Source organism: Columba livia, chromosome W, assembly GCF_036013475.1.
Source record: "Columba livia isolate bColLiv1 breed racing homer chromosome W, bColLiv1.pat.W.v2, whole genome shotgun sequence".
Taxonomy (NCBI): domain Eukaryota; kingdom Metazoa; phylum Chordata; class Aves; order Columbiformes; family Columbidae; genus Columba; species Columba livia.
Genome location: NC_088641.1, coordinates 12,950,881 through 12,968,595, shown reverse-complemented (window position 1 = coordinate 12,968,595; position 17,715 = coordinate 12,950,881). Strand labels below are relative to the sequence as shown.

The 17,715-nt window shown below is 43.1% G+C and overlaps 1 protein-coding gene and 1 long non-coding RNA gene across 21 annotated transcripts in view; one reads left to right on the top strand and one right to left on the bottom strand.

Moving 5' to 3' along the window:
* Positions 1–17,715, bottom strand: part of LOC135577122 (ceramide transfer protein-like) — a 163,660-nt gene that overhangs the window by 134,911 nt on the left and 11,034 nt on the right. For 13 of the 20 annotated variants that reach the window (XM_065044865.1, XM_065044855.1, XM_065044856.1 and 10 more), the window contains exon 2: positions 12,790–12,924. In XM_065044865.1, the coding sequence (XP_064900937.1) occupies positions 12,790–12,792 (3 nt within the window). In that variant the 5' untranslated portion in view covers positions 12,793–12,924. Of the gene's footprint in view, positions 1–12,789; positions 12,925–13,623; positions 13,879–17,715 lie in introns of all 20 variants that reach the window. The other 7 variants (XM_065044851.1, XM_065044850.1, XM_065044853.1 and 4 more) reach the window with 1 other exon arrangement.
* On the top strand, positions 2,892–9,202 carry LOC135577124 (uncharacterized). The gene is made up of 2 exons (XR_010468713.1): positions 2,892–3,597; positions 6,674–9,202. It is a non-coding gene; the product is annotated as an uncharacterized LOC135577124 (long non-coding RNA).

Genomic DNA, 17,715 nt, shown 5'->3' with positions numbered 1-17,715 from the left:
CTTTAAGATTGTATGAAACATGAAATGTAACAGTAAGACACCAATTTATTATTGATGTCATGGTGAATTTTTGAAAATCTACATGAATCTTCATGCTAAAAGTGCTTTAAACAATACTACTAAAAATATTTATTTAGCACTGCCATTTCCTTCAATTAAAAATAAATACACATCTTTAAAAATTAATTAATTGTAGAGTTTAAAGTTTCCGTGAAAAAAACTTTCACAGGAAACTGTTCTGTTTAAACTGCCAAATGTATGAAGCATGTTTGTGTGCACATACACAGGCACATCACAAGAAGAGCCAGAGGCCGCAATGCATTGCAAAGAGCAAGTCTTATTTTAGTGACCTCTCTACTGGGGGATCTCCAAAGTCGCACCTAAGCTCCCAGGCAGAGGTGACACCAGCAGGGACGCAGGCGCTGGTAAGTTTAGCCCTGCTGGAAGATCACTGGGCCTTCCGAGCTCACCTGCATTTCAAGGCTTCAGCCAGGCACAGCCTCCCGCTCTTTCTCACAACAAAGCAGGAGTCTCAGGCATAGTGATAAGGTGCCTAGAGTTTCTCACAGGACTATGTTATCTAACACAGAGGTTCTGCTCATCAAGCACACAAGGTCAGTAAAACAATTAGTGTGATCTATGTGCTTTGAACGAACCACAGAAGAACGGACTGGTGCAGAGCAGAGCGGGACAATCTCCTCCCTCGCCTGGCTGGCAATGCTGTGCTTGATGCACCCCAGGACACGGTTGGCCCTCTTGGCTGCCAGGGACACTGTTGGCTCATGTTCAACTCGCCGTCGACCAGAACCCCCAGATCCCACTCTGCAGAGCTCCTTTCCGGCACCTCCTTCCCCAGTCTGTATGTATGGCCAGGGTTGCTGTGCCCCAGGTGCAAAATCTGGCACTTGCCCTTGTCAAACTTCATAAGGTTGGTGATTGTCCAGTTCTCCAATTTGTCTAGATCCCTCTTGCAGGGCCTCCACCCTCAAGAGTTTCAACAGCTCCTCCCCATTTTGTGTCATCAGTGAACTAACTTAGTATTCCCTCATGTCCTGAGTCCAAATAATTTATGAAGACTTTGAAGAGTGTCAGCCCTAAGATGGATCCCTTTGGAACCCCGCTAGTGACTGGTTGCCAGCCCAACATAACCACATTTACTATAACCTGTTGAGGCCTGCCCCTCAGCCACTTGCTCACCCACTGCATTGTGTGTTTATCCAACTCTATCCTGGACATCTTGTCCAAGATTATATTGTGAGAGACAGTATCAAAGGCTTTACTGAAATCCAAAAAGATCCCATCGACAGGCTTCCCTCGGTCAACTAGGTGAGTAACCTTGTCGTAGAAAGAAATTAAGTTTGTTAAGCAGAACTTTCCCGTCATGAATCTGTGCTGACTGGGACCAATGAATGTGTCGTCATTCAGATGTTTTTCAGCTCACACATTTGGCATGATTGGCAGTTTAGGATGTCCAAGCTAGACTAACAGAACAAAGTTTAAATCTGTGTATATATCAACTTTTTATAATACCCATAACTTCTTTTCATCCCTTGACTGCATTAGCAGAACTTTTAACTTGAGTTTAAGTCCCCGCTCTGTTATTAACTGGTTAAACATCTTTGAGGTGTTTTTCATTATCTGGCTAAAAGCAACTCAGCATCATATATTGATTTTCATTGTCCTCCATTACTTAATTCACATGACTACTTCTTGACAATTCATTAGTTGATGTAATCCAGTGAGTATACAAGAAATATTCATCCTTTAGTCCTCTGTTCCAGATAAACAGCTTTTTTCAGTCCCAGTGGTTAATACAGCAAGTAGTCCAGCCAGATCCCATGTTTTCCATACAATTAAACACTATTGTCACAGGAACCTACCTGTTTTACAGATATGACATTATAATTCTACGCTTAAAACACTTAAAGAAGCTACTTTAATGAGCTAATTTAACAAGTCTTCCTCTCATTATTTAAAGAGGGAAGATAAAAGTGCCATTTTATAAAATATCCCTGTAGGATTATCTATCAACCTCTGCCCAATATGATAGGAATTATAAAGTAAGATCAGAAAGGACTGTGGCTTTCCAAATGTAGCATTCATGTCTCTTAATTCATATTAGGCCAGTGCAAAAGTAAACGTGTTGTTTGCATTGTTGAAATTTGTCATTTGATATTGGAATACATTCTTAAGTGTAGTTATGTTATACATAATTTTAATGTGCTTTTATCGCTTTATGGTTTTCTTTGCTATTTTGATTAAAAAAATGTGTTTGAACCTAGTTATGATAATTTAAAATTCACAGTCCAAAACTGCAATTACTTTTGCACCAACCTAATACTATGACTTATCATTGGGCTTATCTTCATTGCTGGACATACAGTAAGATTACTCGGTGAAAGCAGATTTCTAAATTTATGCTTATACATCAATGAAACGTGGACATTCTATATCACTAGTAGCATTAATTACACACAGAAAATCATTATGTTCCCCATCGAAAAGAAACATACATACCTAGTCTGAGCACCTAAAAGAAAGCTTCATGAGAATCCAATCTCCCCTTTCCTACAAGGAAATATTACAGCCATAAGAACCATCTCTCATGCCTTGTTTTGTACTTAAGGAAAATTTCCTGCAATACACCAGGTTAGGAGATAGGTAGTTACTATGCCTGACCGAGAAAAATCAAGATCAAGAAAAACTAAATTCACAGCATAGTGACAGACTGTCAAAAAAGATTCAATATGAAGATCCCAACTACATCAGATCAGTGCTAATGAACATAAAGTCAGTAAGAAACCTGACTTCCCTTCTCTACCAAAGTAATCACAAGATATACAGTAACAAATAATTAAAATCTACTTTTGCTATCAATGGAACTTATCATCTTGTAATAAGTGATGGTCAAAATTTTTAATGTTGAACAAATCGAGTAGGATTCAATTGTATTATGCATATTATTGTAAGCAGTAACTGTGCTTGTGCGAGTTTGATTATGTTTTGTAGAACCTTGTAGTAGTAGTTAAAGACAATGCCATAAATAACAGGACTACCAGGTGGTGCCATAAATAACAGGACTACCGGATGGTGTCATAGATAACAGGACTCCCGGATGGTGCCACAGATAATAGGACTCCCAGATGGTGTTACAGATAACAAAGCGCTCGGATGTTGCAACAGATAACAAAAGTTCCAGAGGCGGAAATTCCCAGCACGTAAACGAACGCATAACGTATATAAGCACATACGAAAGGTTGATTTGGTGTGCCTGTTGGTGGAACTGAGCTTCCCCCGGTCACCCAGCGCTGTTTTGCCTAATTACCGCTTGCTAAATAAAATCGATTGATTGACTCAGAATCGATTTATTGGCTCTTATTTATAACAAATTTTGGTGCCGTGACTCGGATTAAGGATCTCTGGGAGGGACTCTTAAACTTCAGGGAGGCGCCCCGTCCCGTTTTCAGACGGCCCTGGAGTGGACAGAGGATTGCCCTGAAACCTTAACCTCCGAACCCTAAATTTAGGTAATTAGGCAAAAGAATTGAACCCCTTAAACCTTTGTGCACGAAGAACCGGACGAAGACCCCAGGGAGGGTAAGTATAGAAAGCGATTCCGTTCGGTTGGGGTGGGTATCCTGGAGTGTGCATGAACGAGACGCCCCCCCCGGCTTGGGGAGGAAGCGAAGTGAGTGTGGACCCTGCCATAAGGCAGGGCGGGACTCTCTAGTAGTGCGGTTCTCATAGCCCGCGAGGGCGTGAGCCACGAACGAGGGGTGCGTGTGTGTGTGTGAAAAGAAGACACTCCGGAAGATGGGACAGAAGAAGGGCAAGCCTTCTGATCTCATGGGGAAGGGACCCACAGAGAGGTTGCCAGATATTCCCCGAGAATCCTCATTGGGCCTTGTGTTCACTGGGAAGGGACCCACGGAGAGGTCTAGCACGCGAAACAAAAATAGGGAAAAGATGGTTTACTATTGCATGCATGGCTGGGGAAACCAGCAGATTAGACCAGATCATTTATTTTGGCCAATTTTTGGGCCATATGAGAATTGGATTTGTCAGGCCCTAAATCTTTACCAACGGCACCAACAAGGGCCGGGTGCTGACATTAAGTGGCCCCAGCAGCGCCCTAACTGGGATAATCAAAACCCGGAACACAGGGGCCATATGGGAGATCTCCGCACTATAATCGTCCAAGGGATTAAGGAATCTGTCCCTCAGGGGCAGAACATAAATAAAGCCTTTAAAGAACAACAAAAGAAAGATGAGACTCCCACAGAATGGCTAGAAAGACTAAGAAAGAGCTTGCAGCTTTATTACGGTATAGACCCTATGACACCGGTCGGGCAAGCTCTTTTAAAAACACAGTTTGTGGCGAAGTCATGGCCGGATATTAAAAAAAAAAAAAAAAAAAAAAAAAAGTTAGAAAAATTGGAAAATTGGCAAGAGAAAGGGTTGGATGAGTTGCTAAGGGAAGCACAGAAGGTTTCTGTGAGAAGGGAAGAAGAGACTCAGAAGAGGCAAGCTAAAATTTTAGTAGCGGCAGTTCGAGAGGTACAGAGGATGGCTCCACAGAAGGGAGGGCCACCACGCATAGGTGGGAATGGGCCACCTCAGGGAAGTCAAGTCGGACTGAAGGATTTGAAGGAAATCGAATATTTTTACTGTCAGAGGAAGGGACATATGCGAAGGAGCTGTAGGAAACGTATACAGGATGAGAAAATGTATTATGCTGAGTAGGGGTGTCAGGGGCTCTATCTGCTGGGGACTCCTAAAACAACAGAGCCCTTGATAAAATTAAAGTTAGGTCCCCAGTGCCAGGAAATGGAATTCCTGGTAGATTCGGGGGCAGAAAGATCTATTGTCCAAACTGTGCCCCGGGGATGTGCTCCATCTTCGGAGAAAATAGAAGTAATAGGAGCAAAAGGAGACCCCTTTTCTGTACTAGTAATTAAAGGGGTAGAAATAGAATCCCCATCCCGAATAGGGATAGGGTCCCTTTTATTAGTGCCTGAAGCTGAATATAACCTATTAAGAAGGGATTTAATGGTCAAATTGGGAATTAGTTTAGAAATAAAAGATCGGGAATTGAAAGTAAAACTATACCAAGGTAAGAGAGGATTTAGAAGAAGAAGAGGAGTTTTTATGTGGATCATCACGGGTAGTGGATGGGAAAAGGAAGTCAGGATACGCTATAATAGATGGAAACAGCTGGACAACTAAGGAGTCAGGTCCCCTTAACTCAGGATGGCCAGCGCAGGCTTGTGAGCTGTTCGCAGTATTGAGGGTATTACAGTTGTTAAAAGATAAGAGAGGAACAATATTTACAGATTCTAAATATGCATATGGGGTGGTTCACACGTTCGGAAAAATTTGGGAAGAGAGGGGACTGATGAATTCTCAGGGTAAAGGATTAATACATGAGACCTTAATAACGCAAACTTTGGAGGCATTAAGAGGGCCCAAACAAATTGCGGTAGTTTATGTAAAGGGCCATCGGAAGGGAACCTCCACGCAAATAAGAGGGAATAATTTAGCAGATGAGGAAGCTAAGAAAGCTGCATTGCTGGTAATAAAAGAAATGGGCAGCTGGAATCAGCAGTTTCCAAAAAGTGTTAGAATGGAAGAATCCTTTTTGCACTCTTAATATTAAGGACATTCTTAAAACTAGTTAACACGTCAGTGTATTAGTTTTTAAACTTCAAGGTATTTTCGGGAGCTTTTACTTAATAAGAATAAAACTTTGTTATTGTGCAATATTTGTTCATTAGTTTAAAAATTGTCACCTTTAAGAGTTGGTCCCATATAAATGTATCTTCTGTCAGGGAGTTTTAAATACCAGATTTCTTTTTTGTTACATTGTATTTTGAAATCTGTTTTCCTATGTGCTTGTACTCTGTGCCTTCAGCTTGTGCACTTTGCAACTTTATAGACCATATTTTGTTACTGCAAAATGTGTTCTTGAGTCAAAACTTGACGTGAACAAACATGCTGCAAAGTTGCACTTTTCTCTTGCTTTAATGGGAGGTGAATCTGAAAAAAAGTCAAACCTATCACCGTCCCTAATCGTGACTTGGAAGTTTGCCCCCTTTTATTTTACATGTGTTTTAGTGTTCAGTGTGGGGACCAACTCTCATAGAACCCCTTTCATTGACTTTTCAGTAGCTTCCATAATCGCAATAGATTGAGGTGTGAATTCCAGACTGAATAAGATACTAAGATGTGTTTGATGCTGTGCTATGCAGAAATATTTGGGGCAAATTCTTGGGTTTTGTAGGTCTGCAAAGTGCATCTCTGGCAGCACGAACCAGACTTGCAGTTGGTTGATCAGTGAACAGTGGCACCTGTCTAAGGTCACTTTGTGGCTCCTGTGCCGTTTCTCCTGTCCAGGGGACCGAGCAGAGTGGGGGGGGAGGTGTTGTCCCTGCCACATATGTTCTTTGTTTGTTTTTTTTTTTTCTTCCTGCGTTGTGTGGTGAAGTCCCGCGGGCCCTTTTGTGCTTGTGTGGCTTCGTAAGAACTGTTAAAGCGAGGTCTGGTGGTCTAGAGACCACCTTTAGATATAGCAATACATCGTATCAAACCAGGAAATCAAGTACTCATAAAAACATGGAGGGAATCATCGCTAACCCGTCCTGGGAGGGACCTTTCCTTGTTTTACTCACCACAGATATCACAGTCTGCACCGTGGAAAGAGGATGGACACACGCTAGTCGAGTAAAAGGTCCTATACTGCACACAGACTGGGAAGTCACTGGGAAACTGTATGAGTTGAAGCTGACCTTCAAGAGGAAACAGACACGTGACGCATAGCCCTGGATACTAGGCTTTTTATGGACAATTGTAAGGAATTACATAAGTCGCACATTGCATGTCCTGTATGTAAGCAATGCAATCCGTGGGTATGTCGTGTGTGTCACGGGTGCGGGATACAGCAGTGAAAAAAAGTTTCCTTATGTTGAACGATGGTGTAATGAGTGTTGGGAAAAAAAACCTTAGATACCATTAGGATATTAATAATCACTGATAAGTCCAGACATTTGGGAAATAACCAAGAGGAAGTGTAAGAAGCGTTTTGGTAAGAAAAGATACAGGAAGTGTTCCAAACCCTGTGAGGATTCGGGACAGTGGCCAAACCCTTGTATTTGAAAATAGCCCTATTGGGTTCAATATTGGAAAGTGGGTTGTGACAGAACAAGGAGAGAATTCAGGAGGCAGTCCCCTGAAGACTACAACTGCTGCCGAGAAGATAACTTATCCGGCTACTCTGAAGCAACAGAGTAGGCCCAGGGCAAGGCAGAGGGGTATCCTTGTGGGGATTGGCAAGTGCCTCCGAAGACTTCTAAAATAAAGCAGCTCCTTAAGCAGAACAACCCTCAACAAAATGAACCTCCACTGGCTGATTTTCAGCCAGCCAGGGGCCGGGTTGCTCTCCCTAATCCTCCTTACCTTACCGGTAATAATAGCAATAAAGCAGGGGAGTTCTCACCAACCTTTTAAATGGACCCTCTATCGATGGGAGGACCAAACGATAATACAACAACAGACCACATCAGGGTCACCTTCTTTTACTGTAACCTTATGCCAATTAGTTCAGATTGAGCCATGCCTTAACAAAATGGGGTTTTATATGTGCCCCAGCACAGGGCCCTCGTATTGTAATACTCCAGGACACTATTACTGCTCTTACTGGGGGTGTGAAATGATTGCCTCAAGCTGGCCAATTCCTCCGGCAAATACTGATAAGTTCTTAAAGGTTGGATGGGGACCTGTAGGATGCATTCCTCCTTCGAACCAAGGCCACCGACTAAAACTCGGTTATCCTCGCAACCGAAACGAGCGGGACAGTGATGGCGAGTATGAATATATATTCCTTAACATAACAAACCCTGAACATAGTGGATGGTTTGTTAGAAAAACCTGGGGAATGCGATATTATCGACCGGGTGCTGATAGAGGAAGCATGTTTCTCATAAAGAAAGAAGAAGTTAAACCGACCCCTCTAGGTAGGGAGACAAAGACAGTAGAGAAGGAGAATATAATAGTAATAGAGGAAACTGTCACTGAAGCCTTGAAATCTCTGAATATTGAAGCCCCGGAATCTTTGAATCCTCTATGGGGAATTATTCTGGCTGCTTATCAAACTCTAAACTATACTCAACCCAACTTAACCATGGGTTGCTGGTTGTGTTATAATGTTAATCCACCCTTTTATGAAGCTATACGGGATAATCGTCGGTATACCATAAACAAGGAGTCTATGCCTATTCAATGTCCCTGGGAAAAGCAGAAAAGAGGGATAACTATGCAACATGTAACTGGAATAGGGACTTGTACAGGTAAAGTACCAAATTCCAAGAGACCACTTTGTGGGAATATCATACCAAGCCTTAATAAAACCACAGGATATATTATTCCCCCAAATAGAACAAAATGGATATGTTCCAGGACGGGACTTACTCCATGTGTGTCTTTAAAAGTGTTTAACAGTTCCCGAGAGTATTGCATGTCAGTTACTATCATTCCAAGGATATTATATCATCAAGAAGATGTGATGTATCCTAAATCGATTTATTGGACTAGTTAAAAACCGTGTAGAGCGGGTACACCTTATGCTGCTACAAAAACATGGAACTGATGAAGAAGCTGAAATGACCTTACTAGCCCGAAAAGCGGTAACTCGATTTGATCAACAAATAAATGAGTAAAAAAAAAAAAAAAAGGGGGGAATTGTAATAAGTGATGGTCAAAATTTTTAATGTTGAACAAATCGAGTAGGATTCAATTGTATTATGCATATTATTGTAAGCAGTAACTGTGCTTGTGCGAGTTTGATTATGTTTTGTAGAACCTTGTAGTAGTAGTTAAAGACAATGCCATAAATAACAGGACTACCAGGTGGTGCCATAAATAACAGGACTACCGGATGGTGTCATAGATAACAGGACTCCCGGATGGTGCCACAGATAATAGGACTCCCAGATGGTGTTACAGATAACAAAGCGCTCGGATGTTGCAACAGATAACAAAAGTTCCAGAGGCGGAAATTCCCAGCACGTAAACGAACGCATAACGTATATAAGCACATACGAAAGGTTGATTTGGTGTGCCTGTTGGTGGAACTGAGCTTCCCCCGGTCACCCAGCGCTGTTTTGCCTAATTACCGCTTGCTAAATAAAATCGATTGATTGACTCAGAATCGATTTATTGGCTCTTATTTATAACAATCTCAACATTTATCAACCATTGGTGTTCTCCTACGCACTTAAATACATGCTAATAAAATTATAATTAGTAAGACATTACAAGGACATGAAAATGAAGATTAACTATGCACATTAGGAAAAATATTTTAAACAATCATCTTTGAGCATAATTTATTTTCTACAGTTGAAAACATTTTTTTTTTTAAATATTCAATTTGCTACTAAACAACTATCAAACCAGAAGCATTCATTCTAAAACCCTGGCCTAGAATAACAGTTTCTGAAAAATAATCACATGGCAATTTCAGAAGTGTATTTCTATATCCTAGAGACACATGAAATGATCTAATAGCATTCCTGAAGCTCTAATAATAACTCAGTGATCACCCAATGCAGCTAGAAATAATTAACAGGAGTTTATGAGGTTTCAGAGATGCCATTTAAATTTTCAGTCAAGCAATTAAACTGTCAAATACCACTCAATATGCATTACCCTGAATAAAAATGGAACAACTAAAATATCAGATTAATTTTTAGAACTATGCCCACTTTTTATTCTTTCTCAATGTGCTCTAGAAGCTCAAGAACTGAACAAAAAACAAAAAGGCAACAATTCAAGTCTAAGTTACCAGATGTAAAAAGTGCCAGATAGAGAGGAAAAATCACAACACTATCTGCAAGAACTTCCAGTGTCACACACTTGTAGTCAAAAGATAAGCAGCTCACCAACTTCCCTTCAAAAAGTACAATATACCAAAACATTCCAGAAACAATATCAGGATCACTATAATCTCTTGTAATCTCTTTTATTTTAGATGACTGTAATAGCTGTTAGACATCTAAATGTAAAAAAATGCTTTTTCTTCACAATCTTTTTTTCCAAAACACATACAGTTAATGTAACCAATATTTTTTCCAAACGAAAATGTGTTTAAAAATTATATTTGTAACCTGAATACTACTAAGAAAAGGAAACTTCTTATTTGCCATCCTTAATACAGTTTGAAAGAAAAACATTTGGTGAAATAAGAACATAAACAGTAATATTTAACACTACTGCTCTAGGAAGTTATGTGCCACATAGAAGTCCAGTTCCTCCCGCCCCCCCAAATCAAATAACTAGGCTGACTATTTAACAGTAAAACAGAAAAGCTACAGCATGCTTTTCAGCAAACATTATTCATAATACATACCATAATTTTGAAAGCTATTAAAAGATTTTTTTCTCTTCTAAAGTCAATTCATTTTTATGAGATTTCACTTACATGTAGACTCTTTGTTCACACCAGCATAAAACTGAATTTTTTAGCATTAGACAAGAACACTAGGAGAACATTTTCTTTCACAAATATTGTACAGAGTCACATTCAGAAAGAAGAGTCAAAAAAATACTACCTTCTAGTCCTGGTTTTGTTAAAAACAATACAGGTTCACTTTTAGTGATTTTTCTTTCAGCTAAGTTCTTCTAGGTGGCTGTACTTTTCTGAGTTTTAGCCTGCATATTTTGCCTCGGATGCTGTACTCGGTGCTGATAAGAAGACCAACGGAATGCTGAAAAAGCTCGTGTTTAGATTTATTACTATGGTAGCCAAGAAAGACTGATAAGCTTTCCCACATCCTGTTGTGAGAGGGGCGTGTTTGAGGAGGGGTGGATGGAACAGGTGACTAGAACTGACCAACGGAAGTATTCCATCCCATAATCGTCAAACCACCTATATAATAGAGTGATCACAAGAGTCAAGCTCTCTTTGACCACGGCTGGCATCTAGAGAGGACCCTGTCTGTCTGCCTGTGATCTACAGGCCTCAGGCCCTGCAGCCCTGCAACCAGGTTCCGGTTTGCTGTGAAGTCCCGCCCATGACTTCCGGGGGCCTGGCCTGCACCTGCTGGAGCCACCAGCTCCACACACCCAGCTCCGCTACCGCTGGAGTGACACTAACTCCACATCGAGCACTTGAGACTGGTTTTGTATATTTTGTATATATATTCTCTATTTATTAGTAGCATTAGTAAAACCCTTTAAAACTCTCCAACTTGAAGTCTAAGTCTCTCTTCCTTTCCCCTTATCTTTCCGATCTAAAGGAAGGGGTGGCAGGAGGTAAAGGGGATAACAGGGAGCATCTACCAGGGTTTATTGCCGCCTTGCCTTAAACCTTGACACTTCTCTTTCTAGTGCGAACTGTAAGGACTGTAAAAACTGGCTGGAGGGCTGGGCCCAGAGAGTGCTGGTGAATGGGGCTGCATCTAGCTGGAGGCCAGTCACTAGTGGTGTTCCCCAGGGGTCAGTGTTGGGTCCAGTCCTGTTTAACATCTTTCTTGATGATTTAGATGAGGGGATTGAGACCATCATCAGCAAATTTGCTGATGACACCAAGTTGGGAGGGAGTGTCAACCTGCTGGAAGGCAGGAGGGCTCTGCAGAGGGATCTGGATAGACTGGAAAAATGGGCTGATTCCAATGGGATGAAGTTCAATAAGGCCAAGTGCCGGGTCCTGCACTTTGGTCACAACAACCCCCTGCAGCGCTACAGGCTGGGCGCAGAGTGGCTGGAGAGCAGTCAGACAAAAAGGGACCTGGGGGTACTAATTGACAGGAAGCTCAACATGAGCCAATAGTGTGCCCAGGTGGCCAAGAAGGCCAACGGTATCCTGTCCTGTATCAAAAATAGCGTGGTCAGCAGGACAAGGGAAGTGATCCTTCCCCTGTACTCTGCATTGGTGAGGCCACACCTAGAGTATTGTGTTCAGTTCTGGGCCCCTCAGTTCAGGAAAGACATTGAAGTGCTGGAGCGGGTCCAGAGAAGAGCAACACAACTGGCGAAGGGACTTGAACATAAGACCTATGGGGAGAGGCTGAGGGAGCTGGGGTTGTTTAGTCTAGAGAAGAGGAGGCTTAGAGGTGACCTCATCACTCTCTATAACTACCTGAAGGGAAGTTATAGCCAGGTGGGGATTGGTCTCTTCTCCCAGGCAGTCAGCAATAGGACAAGGGGGCATGGGCTTAAACTCTGCCAGGGGAAATTTAGGCTGGATATTAGAAAGAAATTCTTTACAGAGAGAGTGGTCAGGCATTGGAATGGCCTGCCCAGGGAGGTAGTTGACTCGCCGTCCCTGGAGGTTTTTAAACTGAGATTGGACGTGGCACTTAGTGCCATGATCTAGTAAACGGACTAGAGTTGGACCAAGGGTTGGACTCGATGATCTCTGAGGTCTTTTCCAACCCAGTCAATTCTGTGATTCTGTGACTGTGATGGATGCTGCCTCCTTTGGGAATTTGGTGCAGGGTTTTAGGCTGACCCCCTGGGAAAACCCTGCCTCCTTCAGAAGCAAACTATATCCCTACCCACAGAAACCTCTAAGACAAGAGATGCTGCTTGCTGCAGTCTCCAATGAGAACAACTTGTTTTCTTATTAGTAACTCCTTGCCCTACTCCATAGTGTTGCACTAATACCATTAACTTCAGTATTAAATGATCTAACAGAATTTGCCATAACCTTTCATTTCCTTTCACCAGACATTAGCCTAGAAATATGTAACACCCTAAAACATGAAAAGATGGCAATAGTGAAACAGCATTTACCATAATCACAGCCTTGCTCAGACAGATAGAGCCTCTGCAGCCATACTCCGTTTCATCTTCAGACTTGTAATAACTGAGTGTGTTGATTTTCAGAACTACCCACCGATCCTGCCACCCATGAATGTAGTTGGTCCACTGTAAAAAACAAAAATTAAAATATCAGCTAACAGAAGAAAAAAAAAAAAAAACAAAAAACAACAATAAAAACAGTTCAGCTAATATTTCTCAGGCTTTCAAGCACTATGAGAAAAACAACACCAAAAAAAACTTTTATTAGGTTGGTGCAAAAGGAATTGTGGTTTTTGCACTGTTGAAATTTACCATTTGATACTGGAATACATTCTTACATATATGTGGTTATGTTATACACCATTTTAATGTGCTTTTCTCGCTGTTTGGGATTTTTTTGCTACTGACTTATTACTTGCTGTTAGGGAGTGGCTTAAAGATAAAGGACATGAATCTATGGAGCAGTTGCACGATCAGAGTTTGTTCTAATAAGAGTTGTGTTCTGATAAGTTAATGGTTTGACATGTTTTAGGAGCTTAGCATAACCAGGCCTCAATGCCTCAATAGGCCTCAGCAGGGACTGCTGATCATGAGGGAACAGCAAGGACACTGTGATCTTGACAAGTCTTGTAAACAACTCCAGGGAGGGGGGAGTTGAAAAGGCGCGAAACTCACGCGGCCAGCTAGCCGCAGGTAGGAGGGTCAAGGCAACTGCAACCTTTGGATCTAAGCCAATCAGCAGGTGACAAGCATGCATAATTACTGTAACCTGTATAAATAGGTGTCGTTAACAGTAATAAAGTGGAACAATGCGTTATCACTCACACTGAGTTGGCCTAGCTTGTTCCTCCCCCGCTCGCAACTGGCGCCCGAACAGGGACCCTCGACGAAAAGGGACTTAATTCGACATAAACGGAGACAACCACTATTACGGGAGCGGCGGACGCAGAGAAGCACTGGTATCGCAGCAACCGGGGGGTCAAGAGTGACCGAACGCTGGTCACTCGGTATGTCGTTCCGAAGGCCTGAGCCGTCCAAAAGGGGTTCGCCGTCTGCGGGGGCTACCGCAAAGGGCTGCAACTGGTGCCAGAATCAGGGAGGCATCAGCGATAATTATAGGGTAAGAGTATATATAGATAGTGTATAAGTGCCGGCAATATGGACCTCAAGGTAGCCCTAGATTTATTACAGCGCTTTTCAGAAAAGCGGGGAGTAGGCTGTATCAAGCATTTAGCGGGATTAGTAAAGTTAGGTAGGGTTAAGGGTTGTTTTCAGAATCCGGATTCTCTTTTTGATGTTAGTGAGTGGCGAAAACTAGGGGATGTGTTATGGGATATGGTTATAGATGATGATAAGGAAGCGCAGAAGTTAATGAAACCATGTCGGGAAGTGGCGAACAATATAAAGCGTTATCAGTTAGAAAAGAGTTTAGCCACGGTCGCGACGGAGCGATTTGGGGCGGAAGGAGGCATGCCGACAGGGGCACCACCAGCCAATGATAAGTTGTTTGGGAATGACCGCGTCCCAATTCCCCCTAGAGGTATGCCAGTTACCGTAACTAAGAAAGTAAAAGCCGAAGTTGCTGATTCTGGAAGCTTCCCCCCAAATCCCTCCGCGGTCGCGCTGCCCCCCCCCCCCCCCGCCACCGGGAGGGGAGGAGGCAAGCGAGCCTACGGGTGCCGCAATAAAGCCGCCGGAGCCGCAAAGGCGGGCCAGAGTAAAACGGATTAATTGGGGAGAGATAATGAAACAAGCGGCCGAAAACGAACAGGATGATATCATTGGGGATCTCACTAGCGCTCAGGCTTTTCCTGTTCGCTTTGAAACAGCTGATGATGCCACGCTTCAGGGTTCTTATAGCCCGTTGAGCTGGAAGTTGCTGTCTCAGCTGCGCAGCACAGTGAATGAGTCTGGGTTGCACGGGGAACCCACAAAACAATTACTAAACTATATCTGGGGGGGAATCCTCCTATGTCAGGAAGATATTAAGGTCATCATGAGGATGATCATGACCCAGTCTCAATTACTGCTCTGGCAAGCGCATTTGCAGCGCTATTGTGAAATATCAGCGCACCACCCTAGAAATCCAAATGATCCCCTTCATGGAGTAACTGCTGAACAATTAACTGGGACGGGGAGGTTTGTTGCTATCGACACCCAACTTCAATTACGGCCTGAGTTTGTCTGGAAGCCATGCGAACAGCACAGTTAGCTACAGGTGCAGTAAAGACCTCCACCCCCTCACTGTCATACATGGCTATAAAGCAGGCAAGAGAGGAGCCATTTGCGCAATTTATTGACCGCGTAACTACAGCAATAGATCAGGCAGACATACAGGAGTGGATGAAACCAGCACTGCTGAGGCAGTGTGTCCTAGAGAACACTAACCAATCCACAAAAGCCATAATATTAACTTTACCAGGAGATGCAACAATAGAGCAGATGCTAGATCATATGAGCAGGGTGCCAGTGGGGCCGCAGGCAATGCTAGTGGAGGCAGTGAGGGAGCTAGGGAAAGATCTAATACAGGCCCAGCAGCAAGCCTTTGCAGCCCTAGCCCCCTTGTGCCAAGCTGAGAGGCAACCTTCGACCCTACAACAGCATCAAGTGCCTGTTCCCAGCTCCAACTCGTTCCTACCAGCTCCTCGCGCCCAGCCACAAGAGGGAGTCTCGGGCAACAGCAATAGATGTGACATTAATAGACCAACACCCACAGAAGATCCAGATGTGCACTCTTGGGCCGGTATTAATCAATGGCAAGCCACAAGGTGCACTGCTAATCGGACGTTCATCCAGTGGAATAAAGGGACTTTTTATTCTACCCAGGATTACTGATGCGGACTTTACAGGGACAATATCCATAGTTGTTCAAACGCTATTTCCACCAGGGCATATCCCAATGGGGAGCAAGATTGCCCAATTAGTTCCCCTTCCTCATCTGACCGAGGACATGGAGGCTTTGTCAACTGCGGACAGAGGAGCAGCTGGATTTGGATCTACAGGAGGTCTCATTATGTTGACCATGGCTATGAATCGCCGACCAGTGACTACAGGCCTGCAGTGGATTCCAGTGGGCCCAATTCTTCTCCACGACAACGCCCAACCACACATTGCACAATCAATGCTTCAAAAGTGGAACAAATTGGACTATGAAGCCTTGCCTCCTCTACTGTATTCACCTGACCTCCCACCAACCGACTACAACTTCTTCAAGCATCTTGACAACTTTTTGCAGGGAAAACATATCCACAGCAAGCAGGATGCAGAAAATGCTTTCCAAAAGATTGTCTAATCATGAAACATGGATTTTTATACTACAGGAACACACAAACTTATTTCTCATTGGCAAAACTGTGTCAATTGTAATGGTTCCCATTTTGATTAATCAAGATGTGTTTGAGCCTAGTTAAAATGGTTTAAAATTCAAAGTCCAAAACTGTAATTACTTCTGCACCAACCTAATATAAGAGATCTTCACAACTGAGAACTTATCTCTTCTATCCAGAGCTCCCTAAAATCATTTCACAGACTCCTGAAGGAAGATACAAGAAACCAGATGTTTCAAATGAACAATAAGATAACAGATGTCTTAACTGCATTGCCAAGGCCAGTTAAAATAAAAGTAACAAACAAAAAGACAAATTGGGGAAAAGGAATAAAACATGAATCACTAAGGTGAGTTTAGTAATTTGATTTAAAATCTGGAGTTAGACCAAAAGCCAAGCTTAATTTATTATACGTTATGCTTAATTACTACATCACAGAATCACAGAATATAAGGGATTGGAAGTGACCTCAAAAGATCATCTAGTCCAATCCCCTTGCCAAAGCAGGAACACTTAGATGAGGCTACACAGGAAGGTGTCCAGGCAGGTCTTGAATGTCTCCAGAGCAGGAGAATTCAACATCCCCCTAGGCAGCCTGCTCCAGTGTTCTGTCACCCTCACTGAGAAGTTGTTTCTTCTCAAATTTAAGTGGAATCTCTTGTGCTCCAGTTTGAACCCCTTGTCCTATCACTGGCTGTCACCGAGAAGAGCCGGGCTCCACCCTCCTAACACTCACCCTTTATATATTTGTAAACATTAATAAGGTCACCCCTCAGTCTCCTCCAAGCTAAAGAGACCCAGCTCTCTCAGCCTTTCCTCATAAGGGAGATGCTCCACTCCCTTAATCATCTTTGTGGCTCTGTAACAGACTCTCTCCAGCAGTTCCCTGTCCTTCTGGAACTGAGGGGCCCAGAACTGGGCACAATATTCCGGATGTGGACTCACCAAGGCAGAGTAGAGGGGAAGAACCTCTCTCGACCTACTAACCACACCCCTTCTAAAACACCCCAGGATGCCATTGGCCTTCCTGGCCACAAGGGCACAGTGCTGGCTCATGGTCATCCTGCTGTCCACCAGGACCCCCAGGTCCCTTTCCCCTACACTGCTCTCCAACAGGTCATTCACCAACTTACACCGGAACCTGGGGTTGTTCCTACTCAGATGCAAAACTCTACACTTTCCCTTGTTACATTTAATTAAATTTTTCCCCGCCCAACTCTCCAGCCTGTCCAGGTCTCTGAATGGCAGCACAGCCTTCTGACATGTCAGCCACTCCTCCCAGCTTGGTGTCATCAGCAAACTTGCTGATAGTGCACTCTATTCCCTCATCCAAGTCATTGATGAATATATTGAATAATACTGGCCCCAGTACTGACCCCTGAGGCACTCCACTAGATACAGGCCTCCAACTGGATTCACTACATTGACCACGACTCTCTGGCTTCTTTCCTTCAGTGAGTTCGTAGTCCACCTCACTACCCCATCGTCCAGACCACACTACCTCAGTTTAGCTGTGAGTATGCTGTAGGAAACTGTGTCAAATGCTTTACTGAAGTCAAGGCAGACCACATCCACTGCTTTCCCATCATCT